Raw genomic sequence first — 22,747 nt, forward strand, 5'->3', positions numbered from 1 at the left:
ACAATCATGTGAGATAATCATAGAAACACACGATCGAGCACACACACACACACACGCACGCATACACACACACACAGGCCTGAGTGAGGGGGACAGTGGCAGAGAGACCGCGGGTCCCATGGCGGTCTGCACCTGCTGACATCCTTAACATCAGACAGGAGGGGAGGGGAGGGGAGAGGGGCACAGCTGACAAATGCCCCTCACCACAGACTGGCCAGAGTGACCCTCACACATCCTACACAAACACACACACACACACACACTCAGCCAGGAAGTATGCATCAACAGTAACTGTGCGTGGGGTTTGTGTAAGTGTGTGTGTAAGTGTGTGTGTGTGTGTGTGCATGAGACAGAAAGCAGACACCAGAGGGGCACCTCATCCATCACTGTCAACCAACTCGACAAACAGCTGCAAAATGTCTCTGTTAATGTACGAGTGTGTTTGTGTGTGTGTGTGTGTGAGAGAGAGAGGAGGAAGAAGAAGGTTTCAGAAGGGAGGGCTTTTAAGAAGTCCACCTGCCTGCTAGTCAGACAGCAGTCTCCCACTGAGGAAACTCTCTAAACAACCGTCACACACACACACACACACACACACACACACACACACACACACACACACACACACACACACACACGTGCGTCAGAGCAGGAGAGGGGGGTGAGGGCAGAGGGGGCTGAGGGCAGAGGGGGGTGAGGGCAGAGGGGGGTGAGGGGAGAGGGGGGTGAGGGCAGAGGGGGGTGAGGGCAGAGGGGGCTGAGGGCAGAGGGGGGTGAGGGCAGAGGGGGGTGAGGGGAGAGGGGGGTGAGGGCAGAGGGGGGTGAGGGCAGAGGGGGCTGAGGGCAGAGGGGGGTGAGGGCAGAGGGGGGTGAGGGGAGAGGGGGGTGAGGGCAGAGGGGGGTGAGGGCAGAGGGGGGTGAGGGCAGAGGGGGGTGAGGGCAGAGGGGGATGAGGGCAGAGGGGGGCTGAGGGCAGAGGGGGGTGAGGGCAGAGGGGGGTGAGGGGAGAGGGGGGTGAGGGCAGAGGGGGGTGAGGGGAGAGGGGGGTGAGGGCAGAGGGGGCTGAGGGCAGAGGGGGGTGAGGGCAGAGGGGGGTGAGGGCAGAGGGGGGTGAGGGCAGAGGGGGGTGAGGGCAGAGGGGGGTGAGGGCAGAGGGGGGTGAGGGCAGAGGGGGGTGAGGGCAGAGGGGGGTGAGGGCAGAGGGGGGTGAGGGCAGAGGGGGGTGAGGGCAGAGGGGGATGAGGGCAGAGGGGGCTGAGGGCAGAGGGGGGTGAGGGCAGAGGGGGGTGAGGGGAGAGGGGGGTGAGGGCAGAGGGGGGTGAGGGGAGAGGGGGGTGAGGGCAGAGGGGGCTGAGGGCAGAGGGGGGTGAGGGCAGAGGGGGGTGAGGGCAGAGGGGGGTGAGGGCAGAGGGGGGTGAGGGCAGAGGGGGGTGAGGGCAGAGGGGGGTGAGGGCAGAGGGGGGTGAGGGCAGAGGGGGGTGAGGGCAGAGGGGGGTGAGGGCAGAGGGGGGTGAGGGCTTCACCTCGATGATGTAGAGCACCACGTTCTTGTAGAAGCAGTACAGGATGCACTTGGTGACACGGTTGTAGCTCCACGCCCCGTGGACCAGGAGCAGCTTCTCCAGGTAGGAGAACTGGAGGCAGACAACACACACACACAGTCAGACAACACACACACAGTCAGACAACACACACACACAGTCAGACAACACACACACAGTCAGACAACACACACACACACAGTCAGACAACACACACACACACAGTCAGACAACACACACACAGTCAGACAACACACACACACACACAGTCAGACAACACACACACAGTCAGACAACACACACACAGTCAGACAACACACACACACACACAGTCAGACAACACACACACAGTCAGACAACACACACACACACACAGTCAGACAACACACACACACACACAGTCAGACAACACACACACACACACAGTCAGACAACACACACATTGTGAAATCCAGTGTGTTTGTGTGTTTGGTTGGGGCTGGGGGATAATGAGTGGATAGAGAGAAGGGGGTGGAGAGAGGAAACAGGCCCAGTGATAGAAAGATCAAATAAGTACACACCCAAGGGTTAGGGAGTGATAAATGGAGAGAGAAAGAGAGAGAGCGAGCATGACAAAGAGAACGAGAGAGAGAGAGCGAGCATGAGAGCGAGCGAGCGAGCATGAGAGCGAGCGAGCGAGCATGAGAGAGAGAGCGAGCATGAGAGAGAGCGAGCATGAGAGAGAGAGAGAGAGAGAGAGAGAGAGAGAGAGAGAGAGAGAGAGAGAGAGAGAGAGAGAGAGAGAGAGCGAGCGAGCATGAGAGAGAGCGAGCATGAGAGAGACTGTGGAAGAGATTCCAACTTTCCTCATGAAATACCTCAACCCACCCACCTCCTCTCTCTGTCCACAGGAGCATATGCAAACCATTAGCACAGGAGTGCTACCAGCTTCCAAACAAGCTGGAGAACGGACCCCTCTGTGTGTGTGTGTGTGTGCTAAACACACCTGTGCTATGGAGTAGTCGGAGGAGTTAGTGGCCTGCATGCCTTCGTTGCCGCTGATGCCCACTCCCACGTGGGCGGTCTGGATCATGCCCACGTCGTTGGCCCCGTCCCCGATGGCCAGGGTGATGGCCTTCACGTGCTTCTTCACCATGTCCACGATCTCAGACTTCTGGAGGGGGGACACTCTGGAGGGAGGGGGAGAGAGAGGGGGGGAGTGAGTGAGAGAGACACAGAGAAGAGCGGAGAGAGAGAGCGAAATAGAGGGTCAGTTTGGAATGCAATAAGAAAACATGAACTGTTAACCAGATAGACTGTAGATGTAGACACTGTAGAAAGATTTGAACCCCCCCCCCCCCCTTCCTCAACACAGACATGTTTTACTACTAAATCCATGCAGAACAACAGGATGTAATGTGCTGGTTAAGTAGACAACGTGGGGAGAAGGAGTGAGTGAGAAAGAAAGGGGAAAAGATTTGGCAGAAAAACAGAGAAAGACTTCAAACACATGAGGTCTTAGTTTGGTACAAAAGGTAACAGGAAGCTCTGAATCACTGCTGTACCAGGGGAACCAACAAGGCTCATTTGATGTGTGCTGTGTGTTTGAGTGTGTGTGTGTAGTGGTTCAGGGAGGCCAGGATGTCCCAGTGGTACTCCACCCTGCTGACCTGCTCCTCCTGACCTCTCTCTGGTCTCTCTCTGGTCTCTCTCTGGACTCTCTCTCTGACTCTCTCTCTGCCTCTCTCTCTGCCTCTCTCTGTCTGGTCTCTCTGGTCTCTGTATGTCTGTCTCTCTCTGGTCTCTCTTTGTCGGTCTCTCTCTGGTCTCTCTCTGTCTCTCTCTGGTCTCTCTGGTCTCTCTGGTCTCTCTCTGGTCTCTGTCTCTCTCTGTCTCTCTCTGGTCTCTCTGTCAGTCTCTCTCTAATCTCTCTGGTCTCTCTCTGTATCTCTCTGGTCTCTGTCTGGTCTCTCTCTGTCGGTCTCTCTCTGATCTCTCTAGTCTCTCTCTCTCTGTGTGTATGTGTGAATGAAATGATAATGCAGGGCCAACAGTAGAACAGGGAACTTCTGGTTCTGTACCCTGAGCTCCACCTTCCAAAGGATGTGTGGCCTCACAGCTTTGGAACAAAGCCTCTGTTAATACATGTAAATGTACAGCGCTAAATAGATGAAGGCCTTTCAATAAATGATTAGTTAAATTGGAAAAAAGGATGCAAATGAGTTCAACCTTTCCAACATGCTCTCCCACACACACACACACACACACACACACACACACACACACACACACACACACCTGCTCCAGGGGGAAGCCCACGGGTCATAAAGACTGACTGGTCTGCCATGAGCAGGACCAAGGCCCGGTCAAGCTGAAACCACAGAGCTGGGTGGTCCGCTTAGTATTCACCACACACACACACACACACAGACACACAGACAGGGTATTTTCAAGGGGAAACCCGTCGAGAAAGACTTGGCCTTTGTACCTGGTGCTGAGAGATGAGCTGAGCCTCGGCTCACTGAAGTCTGTGTGTCTGTGTGACAGACTTAGCTTCCATCATGATCTCCTTTTGTGTGTCTGTCTCTGTGCATGTGTTTACTTCTCTCTCTCTCCCCCTCTCTCTCCCCCTCTCTTCTTCCCTCACACACACACACACACACACACACACCCAGTCTGGGACTGGTGACGCTGGGGATAAAAGGGTCTTAATGTTCTTCATGGTGAAACTGAGCAGAAAATAAGGAGTTTAAAGTGGCTGTTTAAATAAACAGAGAGTGAAGATAGGAACCAAGCATGCCCGTTTCCCCAGCAACACCAACCTTTACATGTAGATGGACTTAAAAACCCAAACACATACAGTAACAGCACTGACGTACACACACACATGATGTAATCCACACCTCTATTCATTGGCTATGAACTAACAAGACACTACCATTATAGACAATCACATAATCAAACTATGTAATGCACAGACACACACGCACGCACACGCACACAGCAGGCGGAAAGGATCCCAGTCACTTCTGCACCTCAGTCTGCTTATGGCAGAGGGAGGGGTGGGGAGGGGGGGTTGGAAGGCTGTTTGTAAGGCCTGGGAGACCTGAGTCCGGATACGGCCTTTATGCTAGAGAGAGTCAATTACTCCCCTCCTCCTGAAACACACACACACAGAACCCATGTTGGCAGAAATCCACACACACACGCACGTGCACACACACACACGCACGTGCACACACACATGCGCAGCTGGCTCAGGATGGAAACATGACTAAATAAGGGCACGTACAGTAAACATTCTCTGAGTGCAGTATACTTTATATGAATGAAAAGTGTGTGGATGTGTGTGTGTGTGTGTGGAAGTGTGTGTGTGTGGAAGTGTGTGTGCGTCGTTTCTGGGTTAACAGCAGTAAGTGAGTCATGACTTTGACATTTCCATGCAGAGCAGTGTATTACATTACCCCTGTGAGCCACATGCCAAGCTTTTATCATCTCCATTCATTTACTGACCCTGGGCAACCTGCAACCTTTAACACACACGGTACACACACACACACACACACACACAGTACACGCACACACTCTCTCACAGAGATGGGAGTCTATGTGGAGGGAGTTCAGGTCTCTGCAGTTAAGTGGCCAGCCTCGGACTGAAGAGGGATGTGTGTGTGTGTGTGTGAGCATCCTACCGGCAGCAGATCACAGCCTTGCAGGAGAGCGCCAGGTCCAGAAAAGCCTGTCGGAGCTCGAAGGAGAGAGCGTACTTCAGCGTCTGTCCGTCTATGATGAGCGCCAGCTCGTTCTCCTTCCCCAGAGACTCTCCCAGGGAGGTGCAGTGGGCCGTCAGGGCGGCACGCGTCGCCTGCAGGGGGGCGACAGAGCCCAGGTCAGGGGGAGCACGGACACACACACACACACACACACACACAAGACACGCCACACAGACACACACACACACACACACTGACTGACACGCCACGGTGAAACTGTGGGAAAGTCTTAACGCTGGAAGAAGCCGAAGGAGGCGTTTTAAGTGGTGCCACATCGGCCGTCGATGCCCCTGTCGTTTTCTTCCACAAACACATCTGGTCTCTATCACCAAGCGCACCCCTGAGCCACACACACACACACCTTACTGTACAGGAACAGGCATTAGCAGAGAGAGGGAGCACAATGGACCGAGGGGAGGGAGGGAGACAGAGAGAGAAAGGGAAGGGTCAATATTGTGAGAGAACAAGTAAGGCAGGGAGTAGAAAGTGATCCGTGTCGTGAGGACGTTAGCGCTCCAGGCTGCGTTCATCTCTTTTCATTCAGAGCAACACAATCTCAACTCTCGTACCACGTCAACACAGCCACACATCAAGTACCGTGTATCGTTTACGGTCCAAAACACACTCCCTTCCCCCCCTCCCATACACACATTAGAAGGTGTAAAAACAAGCAGGACAGGGCGAGTGCGTGAGGCGGTGAGTGTGCAGGCCTGTTTATGGGGCAGGAGTTTGGGGCAGTTTTGATGGAGCTGATGATACTGGAGGAGCAGTCACTAATGGAGAAAACAAACATCTCATCCACGGTAATGAGGAACATGTGGGGGAGCCTGCACGCAACACGCTATGAGGCAGGCCACACACACACACAGGCCCAAACAAACATATGAAGAAATATGACATACAGACATACAAAAGTACATTTGATTCTGTAATCAGTTACGAAACATAAACTTCAGATGTGCTGATGAAGGCATCTTAAAAGACAAACTAACATTGCTATTATGTTATTCTCATATAACACACACACACACTCACTCACAGAGAGAGAAACAGTGGCACCAACGCACTGTCTAGAGTATTCCTGGCAGCTGACCCTAGCTCATCCTGTCATCCATACTGAGATGACCCCTCTCTCAACTTACCAATGTGTGACACACTTCTCAGTAGCACACACACACACCACACACACACACACCACACACACACACACACACCACACACACACACCACACACACACACACCACACACACACACACCACACACACACACACCACACACACACACACACACACACCACACACACACACACCACACACACACACACCACACACACACACACACACACACCACACACACACACCACACACACACACACACCACACACACACACACACACACACCACACACACACACACCACACACACACACACACACACACCACACACACACACCACACACACACACACACCACACACACACACACACCACACACACACACACACACACACCACACACACACACACCACACACACACCACACACACACACACACACCACACACACACCACACACACACACACACACACACACACACACCACACACACACACACACACACACACACACACACACACACACACCACACACACACACACCACACACACACACACACACACACCACACACACACACACCACACACACACACACACACCACACACACACACACACACACACACACACACACACACACACACACACACACACACACACACACACACACACCACACACACACACACCACACACACACACCACACACACACACACACCACACACACACACACACACACACCACACACACACACACACACCACACACACACACACCACACACACACACCACACACACACAAACACCTTTGTTCCTACAGATCCACCTCAACGCCTCATTTTTCCCGCTAAAAGTAATGCCTGCTCCACATTCCCTCTAAAACACGACCCAGAGCTCATCTCCCAGAATTCCCTGTCCTTGTTTTCTCAGCCCGGAGCTGGGTGTTTTCCTTTGTGCTCCGGAATTCCTGTTTGCATTTACCTTCTCCCAAACAGGCCCAAGAAAAACACAAATAGAATGACGGGATTAAAGGAGATTACAGGTTGTCAGAGTTCTGCAAATCACAGTCTGTGTTTGTGTGAGAGCGTGCGTGCGTGCGTGTGCGTGTGTCTATGCATGCATGCGGGTGTCTGTGTCCACATACACAGTCAGTCACCAATCCTCTACACCCATGTCAAATCCAACATGTGTACAGCAGAGAAGATGTATTTTACGGTGGATGTAGATGTTAGGTGAGATAGAAAGAGGAATGCTATATGCTGCGCGGCTAGGCTAGCTGGGGTGCGCGGGCGGGAAAGCATGGCTAGCAGGGAGCAGTACAGCCAGGCAGGCTATCACAACACCATGAGGAATATCAGCCTGTCCTGGTTGTAGCCTTGGGTATACACAATGATACTCATACAAACACACTCATACATACACACACGCACACAAGCTAAATGGGCAGCAAACAGCTTAATGGTTTTGCATAGAGGTGGTAATGGTCGTCAGCTACTTGTTAGGGCATCCCCAGAGAAGACAACAGCAGCACACAAACACTCTCTCTCACACACACACCCCAACAAAGGACAATGCTACACACCCACTCCATAAAAGCTGAAACAGAGAGCTGGAGTGTCCCTAAACAGACGATCGCTAACCAAAGGCTAAACACAAGTTAGCACAACAGCTGGCCAAACAACCTAAGCCAGCTAATGCAGAGCAACTTAACAGAACCTGTCTGGTTCTGTCTTAGTTGATTACCAGACTTCTAGTCATGGAGCAGCACCATGACATGGAACTGGCTACTGAACTTTAATTCAATCCGAATACAAGAATACATTGTTTTGTTAACCCGATAGAGAGGAGACTGTGTATACAAAACATAACCCACGGGCATCATTTAGCAGCAATTAATCATTTTTCTCACGCAGAAATAGGTTGTTCCCAGTTTAGAGGGGTCTGTACAAATCAAGTCATGGACATATTTCCTTGTCATCGAATGACAGAACTGAGCAAAAAGCATTTTCATGTTCCAAACTAAATGTTGTTTTATTTAAATGCATTTCAGCTGAGAACAAAGCGAAACACATTTTCTCACACACACACATTAAAAGCACATGGACACGCACACACACACATCTACATATTTTGTAAGCCATGTTCTCAGGCCCCTGTATGGAATCTTATCAGGTTTATATTTAGAGCTGCGAGAGTTCAGGGGGGGAGGTCACCTTGTCTCTCACACACACACACACAAACACTCCGCAGTCCGCACATAGGTAGGGCTAGCCTTAAAGGGGCGGGATCTGTTCCCCATTCATAGATGGGAGGGGTGGGGTGGTGTGTGTGTGTGTGTGGGGTGTGGAAAGGCATGCTCATATCTGAGGTGCAGATTCTGTCATCGGTCAGATTTAATACAGCGTTTAATTATCCCAGCCAGAGCATCTGTCTAAACAGACATCCACATCCTCCACTGACAGGAGCACACACACACACGAACATATGCAGAGATAAGTATACACGCACACACACACACACAGGCACAGGCACACGCACTCGTCCTGCTGTGTGAAGAATTCAGACTTGGACACCTACAGTACCTATAAATCGCAAACGTCACACGACCTGTGTTGCTCGGGTTTCTGAGGAGAGTGAGTGTGTGTGAGAGAGCTATGGGTGGATGGAGAGGGAGAGAAATGATGAATGGGCAACACACAGTGAGGATGTTTGTGTAGGAGTTGTAATGCGGGCGGTGTGACAGGAGAAAGGGGGGTTGTGGGTAAGATTGATGAAATGTATATCCAAGACTATCGCACTCATCTGGGTGCAAGCCACCACCTTTACTGTAAAGACTGTGTGTGTGTGTGTGTGTGTGTGTGTGTGTGCGTACATGAGAAATAGAGGAAGGGTTACCGGGGGTGTGTGTATACATGAGAGAGAGCTCGAGGGAGGTTTAGCGGATGTGTGGTGTATATGTGTGTGTGTGTGTGTGTGTGTGTGTATATATATATGTGAGGCATCTGATAGGAGGGTGACAGATGGAGCCTGTCACAGCATCACAATCCCAGGCCGCCATGTTTACCCAGGAGGCATTGCTCGCTCGATTTGTTTTGACGAGAAGGAGCGCCAAAAGGAGATCGCATTACCCCCTCACTCATCCCCATCCCAGATCTCTCTCTCTCGCTCTTTAAATTCCATTCCCCTCGGATTGACTCTATCCCTTACAAAATACAATTAACAAATTCCCTGTCTTACTCGCAAACACATATTCATACATACCTGCTCTCCTGGCTACTTAAATATCTATCATTCTGACTCTCTCTGTTTCTCTCTCTCAAACACAGGCTGTCTAGTGTCTGGGGAGAGGGGGGGAGGTGCTGACAGCTGGATAGGTAGGAGCGTGAAGGAGACATGGAAAAGGAGAGGGGGATGGAGGGGCGGGGGGGAACATCCGCTAGACTACAAACCGCAAGATCAACAGATGAGCTCGGTCTCACAAAAGGACCAGAAGTAGGTGTGTGTGTGGGGGGGCGGGCAGGACAGACCTTAGAGGGATATGGGGCAACAGGCCGCTGGTTTAAACGGTGACATTTCCGACACCATCGAGCTTCTGCTTTCTCTCACGACAGAGCTCCACATTCACACACCCTCTCTCTCCCTCTCTCCACTCCCCCCCCTCTCTCCCTCTCTCCTTCTCTCCACTCCCCCCTCTCCCTCTCCCTTCCTCCCAGTCCCATCAGTTATTTAAAGTGCAGTCAGATACGACCAAGACGTTTGCTTTCATCCTTACCACCCTGCTCTTGCCAGTGTTCTGAACATGATCTCTCCCTCTCCAACACATCGACAACACAACACAATGTATCATTTGATTAAATCCAACACATATGAAGCTAGGTTTCATGATTTTTTCCACAAAATACAGTGATGAGATACAGTCAACTATCAGTCATGGTTTAGGGTCACTCTTACACTCAATAATAACCAACTTTTTAAGCTACAGTGAACACACACAAGTCTGTCTCTCCTCACTAAACTTCTTTCCATACATCCACCACTCTCTAAAAGGGCAAATGTTGACCTCGATTCCTCTGTCTAAACAATCACAGGGTTTGCACACTTTTCTATAAATTCCCTGTGAACACAACCTTACACACACACACAGTGTACACACTCAAGACACGCTAAAAGGTTCACAGGCCCTAGTCCCTCCTGCTATCTGTCTCCTGTCTGTCTCTCGTAAACATCACAAGAGCTTCAGACAAAGAGTGACTGACGCTAACTGTGTGCACGTGCGCGTGCATGTGCATGGATCACAACTCTCACATGAAAGTCATCTAGTCCCTTGGACACAGAACACATACATGGTGCTAGCAGTTATGGAAGCCTCACTGCAAATCTAATCTGAAGAATTAGGAACAGCTCAACTCTTTCCTTCTCTGTGGCTGTTTGACACACACACAACTTGTTTCATGTTGTTTACCGTTCACTAAATTAGATCATTCTCATGAAAATTGTAAAAGAGGCTGACAAAACACACTAGGCATGCTTGCATGTGTATGCCTGTGTGTGTATGCCTGTGTGTGTGTTTAAGGGACAGACAGAGAGAGGGGGAGAGGTGAAGCAACAGAGCGGTATCTGTCTCTCTTTCATCCTCCTCTCCAGGACGACACCAGACACCTTAATCACCTCCACCTGCGTGCAGACAATGAGCCACACCCACAAATCTGCACACCACACCCTAGTTCCCACGGTTACCTTCTGTAGACAACCCCCCCCCCCACCCTCAACACACACACTTTCTGTACACACACACACACGAAGATGTACAAGCAAAAACACACACGTTCAATGTCACATACTATCTTGCATGGTGAAAAAGAGTGAGAGAAAGAAAACTTAGAGCAAAGACGAGGGGAAGAAGGAGAGAGAAGGGAGAGGAAGGAGAGGAGGGGAGGGAGGGAGGAGAGGAGGGAGGAAGGAGAGGAAGAAAAGGAGGATGGGAGGAAGGAAGGAGAGGAGGAGGGGAGGGAGGAAGGACAGGAGGAAGGAGGGGAGGGGAGGGAGGAGGGCGTACTCACGTCCAGTGAGTCTTCGTTGACGATGATGAGGGACATGCCATGTGTCACCAGGCGACAGGAGTAACCTGAGACAGAGAGACATGGCTCACTTTCTACTCTCTCACTCCATGCCCTGATGTGGACAGGACATACTGCCATACTGAATGGAAAACATCTTAAAACGGTTTCTTATTTTGTTTATTGTATTCCCCATTCCTCCCCCTCTCCTCCCTTCTTGACCTCTCTGCCTCAGCCCTCTCCCTCCCTACTCTCTCTCTCTCTCTCTCTCTCTCCCTCCCTACCCTCTCTCTCTCTCTCTCCCTCCCTACCCTCTCTCTCTCTCTCTCCCTCCCTACTCTCTCTCTCTCTCTCTCTCCCTACTCTCTCTCTCTCTCTCTCTCCCTCCCTACTCTCTCTCTCTCTCTCTCTCTCTCTCCCTACTCTCTCACTCTCTCTCTCCCTCCCTACTCTCTCTCTCTCCCTCCCTACTCTCTCTCTCTCCCTCCCTCCCTACTCTCTCTCTCTCTCTCTCTCTCTCTCTCTCTCTCTCTCTCTCTCTCTCTCTCTCTCTCTCTCTCTCTCTCCCTCCCTACTCTCTCTCTCTCTCTCTCTCCCTACTCTCTCTCTCTCCCTCCCTACTCTCTCTCTCTCTCTCTCTCTCCCTCCCTACTCTCTCTCCCTACTCTCTCTCTCTCTCTCTCCCTCCCTACTCTCTCTCTCCATCTCCTTCCCTCACCGATGTTGATGGCCGTCTCCTGCTTGTCTCCTGTGAGGACCCAGATCTTGATGTCGGCCCTCATCAGAGTAGCGATGGTCTCTGGAACCCCCGCCTGGAGACGGTCCTCTATGGCAGTGGCTCCCAACAACAGCAGGTTCTGACACACACACACACACAGACATGTACAACATGAAACATCGTAAGTCATTTCAAATGTAGGGTGACAGATTTGCACATGTCTTAACTGTGTCTAGGAAACCACTATACGTGAGTGTGTGTGTGTGTGGGGCACTGCTTCCAGAAGACACCATATGCTACATTACAGGAATGTGGATGTGAGCAGAGTTGTAGATGTGGCAGTGTGCCAGTCTCAGCCATGAGAGAGCTGGGCTGTTCTTCTGACACGCTGTCTTTGGGCCAAGCAGCAGCTTCAGAACTGGCTGTTAATGGCTCCCCCCCCCCCTCGACTACAATTTGTTCAGTATTTACAAATACACACACACACACACGCAGACACACACACACACACACACACACACACGCTCCCACCAGGTAACACTGATGTGTTGTTTGCTCCACTTTTATAGGTCTCTTGGCAGACTAGTGCAGGTAATTAGCTCTGTGGTCTTCCAGTCTACCTCTCCCCCTGCCCGATCCCTCCCTCAAGTCTCTGCTCTCTGTTCTCTCCCTCCCCCCCCCTCTCTCCAATGTCTACCCCTCCTGTCCTGGCCGCTCCCCTGCGCTTTAACCTTTTGCTGAGCTGTCTCCCTCGAAAAAAAAAAAAAAAAGAGAAGCTAATTAAGCCACGAGCAAAAGCGTCATGCGAACATTTGCCGTGGTGAAGAAACATCAAAAAACATCTCAACTGAAGCGGTGGGCGAGTGAGGAACTAGTTCTGAATTCAACATGCTAAGGCTACAGAAGCGTCTCCAATGGATTACTGTTTTGACTCTCTGCATATTGACATTTTCAGACTTTTTTCCCCCCTCTGTGGTTGAGGTGTTGTGGGTGGCAGCAAGCAATGGGAACACACTGCCCCCTACTGGCTCCAAAAATCTACAGCAACCTTATAAGTGGACAAAGAGAAATCCAGCAGACGTTCAATGCTGTGTCTCTTATTACCAGAAATGGCCCACGTGTCCACGGACACACATCCTTCACTTAAGTCCAAGTACAGATACTCATGTTTACATTTACAAAAGTAACGAGCCTGGCTTGAACATGTAAGAAGTAGAAAGTACAGATATTTGTGTAAAAAAATATAAGGAGTGAAAGTAAAAAGTTGCCTCCTGACAAAGTAAAAATGACTGATTAGAACCATCCTATAGAGGGTGAGAAAGCTCTGCCTGAGTCGCCATGAGAGATCTGAAGGGGACTAACAGGCAAGTAATGAGCCAGCAGCCAACACCGCTGGTAGCTACCTGCTCCAGTAGTTCGTAGCACTCCTCCAGTTTCTGGGCGCGGTCTTTGAGCACGGTGCTGATGCGGGTGTGTTCCTTCAGCCACTCCTGGTACGCTGTCTCCTCCAGGTCCACGTAGGCGAAGCACAGAGTCCTGAGACCTGAGGAGGGGGGCAGGGATAACCTTTGAATATCTGACAGTTACAAATGTTCAAACCTTCGTATTCCGCAGTGGTAAAACAGCAGTTCACAGCCATGTCGAGACATGGCTCTCATGCCTCTCATGCCTCTGGATGTGAGAGAGGCCAGGTGGAAGCAGACGACGGCAGGGCGTTCCTTGTCCATCCTTACCCTCGGTGGCAAACTGCTCCAGGTGAGCGATGGTCAGCTCCTTGTACTGGGACGCCTCTGTCAGACGCTCGAAGATCACGTTATCCTGAAACACAGAAGCGTGACATCATCAGCCTGCGCCGTTTCATCATCAACATGAGCCAGTCAACTAGTGAGCCAGTTAGCTTAGCGTCTTGGTCTGAAGTGATGACTGAGAGGTCGCTAAAGGAGGACACCCACCGCTCCCTTGCAGTACAGACGCAGTTTCCCACTGGCGGTTCGGACCACCACAGACATGCGTTTGCGGTTGCTGCAGAAGTAAAACATCCTCACTGGTTTGGTATTGTTAGAACTCTCACCACCGTATTGTATTGTATCTCATACAGATGGAGAGTTTGCAGAGTACAGTGTGCATGTGTGTTTGCGTGTGTGTGTGAGACCTTACCTTGAAAACTCCAGCACATTCAAAAGCTCAAAAGTCAGGTCCTTTCCTCTCTAGAACACAAGTGCACTAGTTAAACTGAGAACAAGATATGGTCTTATTAACAAGGACATGCAGGCATTAAATCACATGTCCCATATATAAAGTGATATCATTCTTTGTAATATTCAAACACAGCACTTACAGCATTAATGATGACAGAGTGTGGGGTTCTAGCAGTGAAAACAAAGCCAAGACCTTTGGCTCCTTTCACCAACGCCCCCTCGTCTGAGACGAAAACACACACACACGTCAGAGGCAATCAGTTACAGTGACCATCTCGCTTCGTCATGGATTAGTCCCCCCCCCCGTCAGCGCAGAGTTGTCATTGGTCGGTTTGGTGTCTCGTCAGCGATGTGATTGGCCGTCTGACCTGGCGAGGAGGCCTGGTAGATGAGCTGGTCTGCGTCTCTCTCCGGGACCACAGTGTGACACACCGCCATCATGGTGAGGAACTCACAGATCTGAGCAGACGTGGGCTGGAGGGAGGAGGACCAACAGGCCGGGAGGTGAGCATTAATCACAGCCTGCACACCAACACCTGGAACATGTCCTGTGGTTATATTGCCTCTGTCTGAGAAGAGTTAGGGAACACCTACGTGGTTCTCGATGTTCTGGACGAGTGTGGGGTCGTCAAACTCTGTGGAGTCTTTGGTGCTGGGTGGGAGGTGACTGGAGGGAGGGAAGGAGAGAGGACAGAGAGAGAGAGGACAGAGAGAGAGGAGAGAGAAAGAGAGAGAGAAAGAAAGAGAGGACAGAGAGAGAGAGAGAGAGAGGACAGAGAGGACAGAGAGAGAGAGGACAGAGAGAGAGGGAGAGAGAGAGAGGACAGAAAGAGAGAGAGGACAGAGAGAGAGACACCAAGGTCATGTTAGTAGTAGTGGGTGACACGTGATGAATTAGTTTGACACTGGAAGTACGCTGCTGATTGAAAGATAGAGTGAGCGTGAGAGAAAGAGGCAGACCTGAAGTCTTCCATGGAGCGATCACAGTCCAGATCAGGGAAATGCCTGCAGTGGCAAAGGTTTATCTGATTGATTTGAATCATTGGATCCGTAAACAGAAATTGAAACGGAAAAATCTAAATGATATACTGCACACAGCAAACCCAGACATGAGAGAATACTGTACCCGTATGTGATTCCAGCTATGGTACACTTCTTGAAGTGCATGATGTTACAGGTGAGAGTCCCTGTCTTGTCAGAAAACAGATACTTCACCTGGAAGGTCAAAAATTGAGATGAGGTAGGAGATAGAAAGAGAGAGAGACATCAGGGGTCTATTAGCTTTAAGTCCTCATTAGCAGAACAGAAGTCAGTGGCTGGAGTTGTGTCCTGACCTGGCCCAGTTCTTCGTTCAGATTGGACGTCCGAGCCACGGCGGGCGTGTCCGTCTCTGAGTAGTACATCTCCTCATCCTGATGGACACCAACAAGAGGAGAGCTGCTACACACACTCTGTAGCTGATGGATTCACACACACACTCTCTCTCTATCTGCTGGATTCACACACACACACACACTCTATCTGCTGGATTCACACACACACACTCTCTCTATCTGCTGGATTCACACACACACACACACACTCTCTCTATCTGCTGGATTCACACACACACACTCTGTATCTGCTGGATTCACACACACACACACACACACACACACACACACACACACACACCCACACACACACACACACACACACACACACACACACACACACACTCTATCTGCTGGATTCACACACACACTCTGTATCTGCTGGATTACACACACACACACACACATACCCAGTTGATGAAGAGGGCTTGTGTGAACTTGACCACCTCCAGAGTGACCAGCAGGCTGATGGGGATCAGGTTGTTGTAGAGGATGATAAACGTCAACAGGTTGTACATGAAGTTAGTGGAGATGTCACCTGAACACACACACACACACACACACACAAATATATTAAACAAGAGTAATGGGTATTGTGTATGTGGTATATGTGTTTGTGCATGCACAGCATGAGCGTGTGTGTGTGTGTGTGTGTGTGTGTGTAAGAGAAGAGTGTTGTCACCTTTACGAGACAGGTACCAGCAGGCTTCCTCGGTGTGTTGCTTGTTCCAGATGGCAGCACCTATTGAGCTCACTAGCGCCATCACCAGGAGGATGCAAAACAGCACCAGGATCTGCATGTTTGTCACTCTCTCCACATTGGAGCGTTTCAGAGGTGCCTTGGTCGAGTTCTAGAGACGCATGGGGGATGGGCTGAGTATATGTACGTTGACATGACATAAAAGTGCAAAAAAGGATTTGGTGCTGAGTTCCAAACTCCCAGGTTAAGTGTGGTGGGTATCCCACTGTGGCCCGGTCTTTACCTGCATCAGTTTGGAGTCATGCCCTGTGTAGACTATGATTCCCACCACCCACTGCGTGTTCCTGAGCTGGGCGCCACGAAGCAACACTTGGTCTGGACCGAGGGGAACCGCGCTGGAGGAGAGAGGGCGGTTGGTTCACCCGGTTGGAGCCACGTGAGAGCTCGTCTCAGCAAGCCTCAGCTCAGTGTGTTATGTGCTTGTGTGAGAGTGTTGTGTGTGCTCGTGTGAGAGTGTTGTGTGCTTGTGTGAGTGTGTTATGTGCTTGTATGAGTGTGTTATGTGCTTGTGTGAGTGTGTTATATGCTTGTGTGAGTGTGTTATGTGCTTGTGTGTCTCACATGTGGTTCTCCAGGCGTAGCGTCCCTGTGAAGTCGTACAGGTGTCTGTTGGGCCCCTCACACTCCAGACGACCAGACAGACTCAGCAGCTCCTCCAGGGACTGCAGGCTGGCCGTGAGCGAGAGACCCTGAGAGGAACACACTGCTGTTACACACACACACACACACAGAGTTTCCCCACTCGCTTTCTACCTTCGGATCAAATCAATTCAAATGTATTTGTATAGCCCTTTTTACACGCAAGCAGAGGGCTTCACATCCGCCCATAGGAGGGGCCACACACACACAAGCTCTCCCTTGGGTCGCTCTTCTCCATCCTACCTGTCGGATTTTCAGGTTGGTCTCTCCGTCTAGGTTGGAGGTCTCTGTGTAGCACATGGCCTGAGGCTCACTGTGGGGGGAGACACGGGCAGCGTTCAGGTCACATGACATCAGTCATGCCCCGTACAATAAGGTGATGAAAATAATAGAATGTTTTGACACACCACACAAAAAGGCATGAGAACAATGTCGATCTCCCACAGCTAGGATGGTGATTCCATCCACTACACACACCTCTAACCCAATCAGCACAGATGGAAGACTACAAACCAAGATCAACACTAATGAACAAACACACACACTAATGAACACACACTAATGAAGACAATTGACCCTTTGTTAAACTCCATCCTGGAACCATGCCAAATGAAGAAAGAAAAAAACCTGGACAAACTGTTCATTTTGAACTTGGGGAAATGTGTTGTCTTCGGGTTTAGTTATCATCATCCATTCAACAAGGAGCGGTTCAGCTGACTGGGAGAAGAGGAATGTGGCTAGTAAGCTCATCTGTGATGAATGCTAATAGTTTTTGTGTGACTTTCTCTTCAAGTCAACCAGCCTACGGCTTGCTAGAGACAATAACTCCTAATAACTTATCTTAGCTATCTGACAGCGTAGATGGATCTCAGAGCGTTGTTTCTATCATCTTCCATTGCGGCTCCTCGTGAATAACGAATAACTAAGAGGGATGGGGGTTAGCAAAGAGTCAAAACTCCAATACCCATGAAGTAAGCACTTGTACACTCCTCCATTTAACTGTTAAAAGTAGCAACAGAAAACCTTTTAGGTGTTTTTAAATCCATAAAAGGGGGAGTGCTTAAGTGCTCACAATAGGGGGTGGGGGTGTAGGATGGAGGACGGAGACACACACTCACAAACACAAACACAAACACACAGAGTGGAGGCTGACCTGGAGGACACTATGACCATGTCAGCCGGAAGGTGCTGCCCATTGGTCACCTTCACTATGTCTCCTACTGCCACCTAGTGGGCAGTGTGCAGCGTTGCGATAGTGTGAGGAGAGAATGAAGGAGGGGGCGAGGGATGGAGAGGCCAGAGGAGAGAGGAAAGCAGATTAAGATGGGAAAGAAATGAAGGAAAAACAAAGGACAGGAGAGAGAGGGTAGGTAATGGTGAAGGGAGAGGGATGGGAGAGAGAGATAGGGGGAGAGGGAGAGAGAGGGGCAGAGAGCAGTGAGTAGCTATACTGTTCATGTTGTTCTGACTGATGTTTTGCTCCATCAGAGCAAGGTCACAGCAGCATACGCACAGGAAATTCAAACTGCACAGAGGATGAGGACAGACAGGAGGGAACACCTTGGTGGTTCAACAGAGAATGAGCCATACAGCCTTGACAAGCCCTGCTCTGACAGAGTGCTGAGAGAGAGAGGAGAGGAGAGAGAGACACAGGGAGCGGAAGAGGAGAGGGAGGAGAGAGAGGGAGGGTCAGGTTACCTGTTTCCATATGATGGTCTGCCACGCTCCGCTCCGGAGAACTGAAAGACAGGGACACAGCCGTCAGCCTAGAGCACGGCTCATACAGCATTAATATTGTCTAAACGGTTCACTATAGCCTGGATGGAAAACAGAGGCTACTCACTCATCACAGGTGGTAGGGCAAACAAAACATGCAAGAGGATACGCTCGTAAATACACACACACACACACACACAACCTGTGGTCTTCTTGTTGTTCACGGTGTTGTCTGCCTTATGTCTTTTCTGCAAAGACACAGACACGTTAGGTCTAGTCATCTCGCATCTATTGAAGAAAACGTGCAATTCCCCCCCAGAGTGTCTCCTGGTCGGGGGCTGCGCCTGACTCACGTAGTCCTCGATGATCTCCTTGATCCCAGCCACCGTGAGGATGAAGATGAGTGGCACCAGGGTGGTGTAGCGACCCGTCGGTGACACATCCGGAATTTGCTGCGGGACAGAATCAGAGCCATGTTTGGGAAACTGTTGTCGGGGACACCGTGTTGTCGGGGACACCGTGTTGTCGGGGACACTCAATTGGGACTCATCGGTTGTGTTCAAGCTTTGCTGAGGGTTGGGGACAACCGCTTTTCGACCAATGGGATTGACCCTAGCTGAGGTGAACAGCATGGGATTGGGTGTACCTGCATCAGGGCGATGAACAGGAAGAAGGCGTTGGCGGCGCGACGGATCTGCTCGTACAGGAAGCGGGGCAGGAAGGTGAGCACCCCGTACTTAGTGGTACTAAAGAAGAAGAAAAACAGAGCTAAGAGGTTCATAATCAGAATAGACTTGAAATCGATCTTGAGATCTATAGAACTAAAAGATCATGACTATGGGGGTTTGAGTTAGCTAAATATTATTCAGAAATCCTAAACAGGCTTGTAAGCAAGCGAGGAAAAATCTTCATTTGGGTCAGAATTATTGATGTACTTGAAAAGCAATTACACATACTAAAGGGTTGCCAGGCAGCAAAACTAATTAAAATCTATGAGAGGCTTCACACATAAATCCCCACTAATGGACTGAAGCAAGGCTGTGAATAAAGAACAAAGTCTTTAAAACAGTCATGTCTAAGGCCTTGAGATGCTCAGCTTGTCACTAAATCAACTTTATTGATCAGACAACAGCGACCGGCCTTAATTTAGCCAGCAGCTACGAGAAGAGCTTTTAAATATCCTAGAATAACCTTCATCCTTCAGGTATTTGCATCTGCCTACTCTTTTAATGTCCCTATGGGGAAACTAGCGCAAGAGTGTGTGTGTGTTCACATATCTCTGCATCACATGGTTTTCATTGGACACAATCCCGCAGTCACACACCTGCACAAACACACACAGTCCTGGTCTGAGATCAAGACACCAAGCACCAGGCACAGCAACAGCTGATGATCTCTGTCTCTCTCTCTGTCTCTCTCTCTGTCTCTCTCTCTGTCTCTCTCTCTGTCTCTCTCTCTGTCTCTCTCTCTGTCTCTCTCTGTCTCTCTCTCTGTCTCTCTCTCTGTCTCTCTCTCTGTCTCTCTCTCTGTCTCTCTCTGTCTCTCTCTCTGTCTCTCTCTCTGTCTCTCTCTGTCTCTCTCTCTGTCTCTCTCTCTGTCTCTCTCTCTGTCTCTCTCTCTCTCTCTCTGTGTCTCTCTCTCTCTCTTTGTCTCTCTCTCTCTCTGTCTATCTCTCTCTGTCTCTCTCTCTGTCTCTCTCTCTCTGTCTCTCCGTCTCTCCCTGTCTCTCCCTCTCCCACACACACAATCTACCAGACAAAACTGCTCTAATCTAATCACAAACAAATCTTACAAACAACACATTTTCTTATGTACACACCCACATATTTCCCACCCACGACAAACACACCCAAACTCTGCTCAATGCTGCATTAGCGAATACTGCATGCTAGAAATGTCAGAGTTGGTTGCTTTAATAGCGCTTAACATTTTGTTACATAAATGTAGACTATACTATAAAAAGGTTCCGTTTGGGATGGCAATGTTGTGTCTTTACTCCAGCAGGATTAGGAGTGGTATAAGGTTTTATAAAGCTTTTCTTACATTTAAAAGACATGCGCCTTTCAGAGAAATATCTACCTGAAACTTTTGTTTGTTGGGTTTCAGAGGGAGCGCCTAACTGACTGGGAAGCATCTGAACTAATGCACTGGGACACAAGAGGCTCTGGGCTGTAAATAAAATATGGAGAATTGGAGGAGAAGAGATGTGGGCGAGAGGAGGAGAGGAAGAGATGAGAATGAGCCGAGATGAAAGCTCAACCTTTCATCTCAGAGAAAATCAATGGAACTACTGAAGCTCTGAAAGACAAACTGAAGACATGGGGGAACACATGGACGTCAAAGGGGCACCGGACCCTGGATCTCCAATGAGAAGCCTGCGCGGGCACATGTGAGCCAATCAGTGGAAGCAAAAATAGATTCGCCTTAATCTGGTTAACTGGATTCAAATAGGCACCTTTCAAACGAAATTGAATCTCCTGACAGTAATGGCAGATCAATGTATGATGACAGACAAACAGAACGATTCCACCTCCAACATGCACTTTACATGATTCCACTGGCGCCAGTCAGAAAGGATGTAAGCCCACACAGAAATAATTAAGGGCCAAAATAGCCTGACAGACGGTGAATCATCTGAATAAACGAGCACTGTTAATCCTCTGCTTCATAACTTTCATAAAAGCAGAAAGTCGTACTTATCAATTACAGATGACAGCTGTGAAAGTCTTGATTAGACATTCCCCAAAGTTTTCAAGTCCTTTTAGCCTTGCCAATGACCCTGCCTGAGAGATAGAGCCATACGACCCCGGAACATTCACTCAGTCAGGCACTTTCACTGCATGCTGCCACTAGACCAAACAGAGCTCTTTCACCAAACACGGGTTTCACACTACAAAGATCGACAATAACTTATACAACACAACATAATTACGTCAGTAAACAACTAATTGAGTCATTACATCTTGGTCAATGGGATTGGCGCGACAGAGTTGACATTACTTGTTAATAAACCTTGTTTAAGACAAGTGGCCTGTAGGATATGTGAATATTGTTGTACTTTTCTAAACACATATTCTTTTTTCTCTTGAATTTGAGCCAATTCAAAAGACCTGTTTTCTCCAACAGCAGCGTATACGTTTGCCAACTGTTGACAGTTTTCTAAGGCACAGCTGTCGATGTCTTAGCCATGCATGCCTTTTAAGTTACATAAAGCATTTCAGCTGCAGTTATACAGTTTTATAGTAAGTTTAAGAATTCATGAACTTACTCTGCAATTGATTAAATGGCCATGTTAAGCACTTTTGAGGTACTTAAGAATAAGATTTTTTTTCAAAACTTTGAACCACCAAAATACATAGTCATGGTTGTGATGTAAAAGGGTGGAAGCTTACCTGACATGGTTGTCACAGAATTTGGTGGTCTGTGGCCGGTTGAGCAGGACCATCCGCGCCGAAGCATCTATGGGATCAGCCTGCGAAGTAGTTCCGGACATCTCATCGTCTGCCTTGCGGTAGCCGGTAGACGAACAAGAGGGTCCTGCACCGTTCGATTGATGGGAGAGAGGCGAGGCTAGGGTGAGTGTGCGTGGGAGACAGGGAGAGACATAAGAGACGTGGTTTACAGTTCAAAAGTGGAGGCACCAACTATAGAGGTTACTGTATGCTGATGTAAGCTGGTGGTCGATGTCAATGACGTTTACTATTCTGAACAGCCCCCATGTCATCTGCACTCCACGGGCGCACGCCCACGGGACCCCCTGTTGTATAGAATCTGCTGATTGATGCACAATAGCGACACAAACAACGTGTGTTTGCCTCCATTCTTTGAGCAGAAACGTGTGTATTCTGAAACAGGGGTATATCGTGACCTGCAATGCACCTGTAGGGT

General features: G+C 49.7%; 1 protein-coding gene across 10 annotated transcripts in view; it reads right to left on the minus strand.

Annotated features, from left to right (window-relative positions):
* The window catches only part of atp8a2 (ATPase phospholipid transporting 8A2), a 38,999-nt gene that overhangs the window by 7,178 nt on the left and 9,074 nt on the right, over positions 1–22,747 (minus strand). For 4 of the 10 annotated variants that reach the window (XM_047023513.1, XM_047023512.1, XM_047023518.1 and 1 more), the window contains exons 2-27: positions 22,252–22,429; positions 19,506–19,605; positions 19,213–19,311; positions 19,062–19,107; positions 18,842–18,882; positions 18,297–18,370; positions 17,387–17,456; positions 17,066–17,193; positions 16,728–16,839; positions 16,427–16,595; positions 16,155–16,282; positions 15,706–15,783; positions 15,498–15,586; positions 15,332–15,376; positions 14,966–15,038; positions 14,740–14,845; positions 14,512–14,594; positions 14,331–14,380; positions 14,126–14,195; positions 13,907–13,991; positions 13,577–13,716; positions 12,174–12,312; positions 11,459–11,523; positions 5,210–5,382; positions 2,524–2,707; positions 1,521–1,631 (exon numbers count right to left, since the gene is read on the minus strand). In XM_047023513.1, the coding sequence (XP_046879469.1) occupies positions 1,521–1,631; positions 2,524–2,707; positions 5,210–5,382; positions 11,459–11,523; positions 12,174–12,312; positions 13,577–13,716; positions 13,907–13,991; positions 14,126–14,195; positions 14,331–14,380; positions 14,512–14,594; positions 14,740–14,845; positions 14,966–15,038; positions 15,332–15,376; positions 15,498–15,586; positions 15,706–15,783; positions 16,155–16,282; positions 16,427–16,595; positions 16,728–16,839; positions 17,066–17,193; positions 17,387–17,456; positions 18,297–18,370; positions 18,842–18,882; positions 19,062–19,107; positions 19,213–19,311; positions 19,506–19,605; positions 22,252–22,429 (2,636 nt within the window). Of the gene's footprint in view, positions 1–1,520; positions 1,632–2,523; positions 2,708–5,209; positions 5,383–11,458; positions 11,524–12,173; positions 12,313–13,576; positions 13,717–13,906; positions 13,992–14,125; positions 14,196–14,330; positions 14,381–14,511; positions 14,595–14,739; positions 14,846–14,965; positions 15,039–15,331; positions 15,377–15,497; positions 15,587–15,705; positions 15,784–16,154; positions 16,283–16,426; positions 16,596–16,727; positions 16,840–17,065; positions 17,194–17,386; positions 17,457–17,770; positions 18,074–18,296; positions 18,371–18,841; positions 18,883–19,061; positions 19,108–19,212; positions 19,312–19,505; positions 19,606–22,251; positions 22,430–22,747 lie in introns of those variants that run through there. The other 6 variants (XM_047023514.1, XM_047023520.1, XM_047023519.1 and 3 more) reach the window with 4 other exon arrangements.

This window comes from Hypomesus transpacificus, chromosome 8 (genome assembly GCF_021917145.1).
Source record: "Hypomesus transpacificus isolate Combined female chromosome 8, fHypTra1, whole genome shotgun sequence".
NCBI classification, from domain to species: domain Eukaryota; kingdom Metazoa; phylum Chordata; class Actinopteri; order Osmeriformes; family Osmeridae; genus Hypomesus; species Hypomesus transpacificus.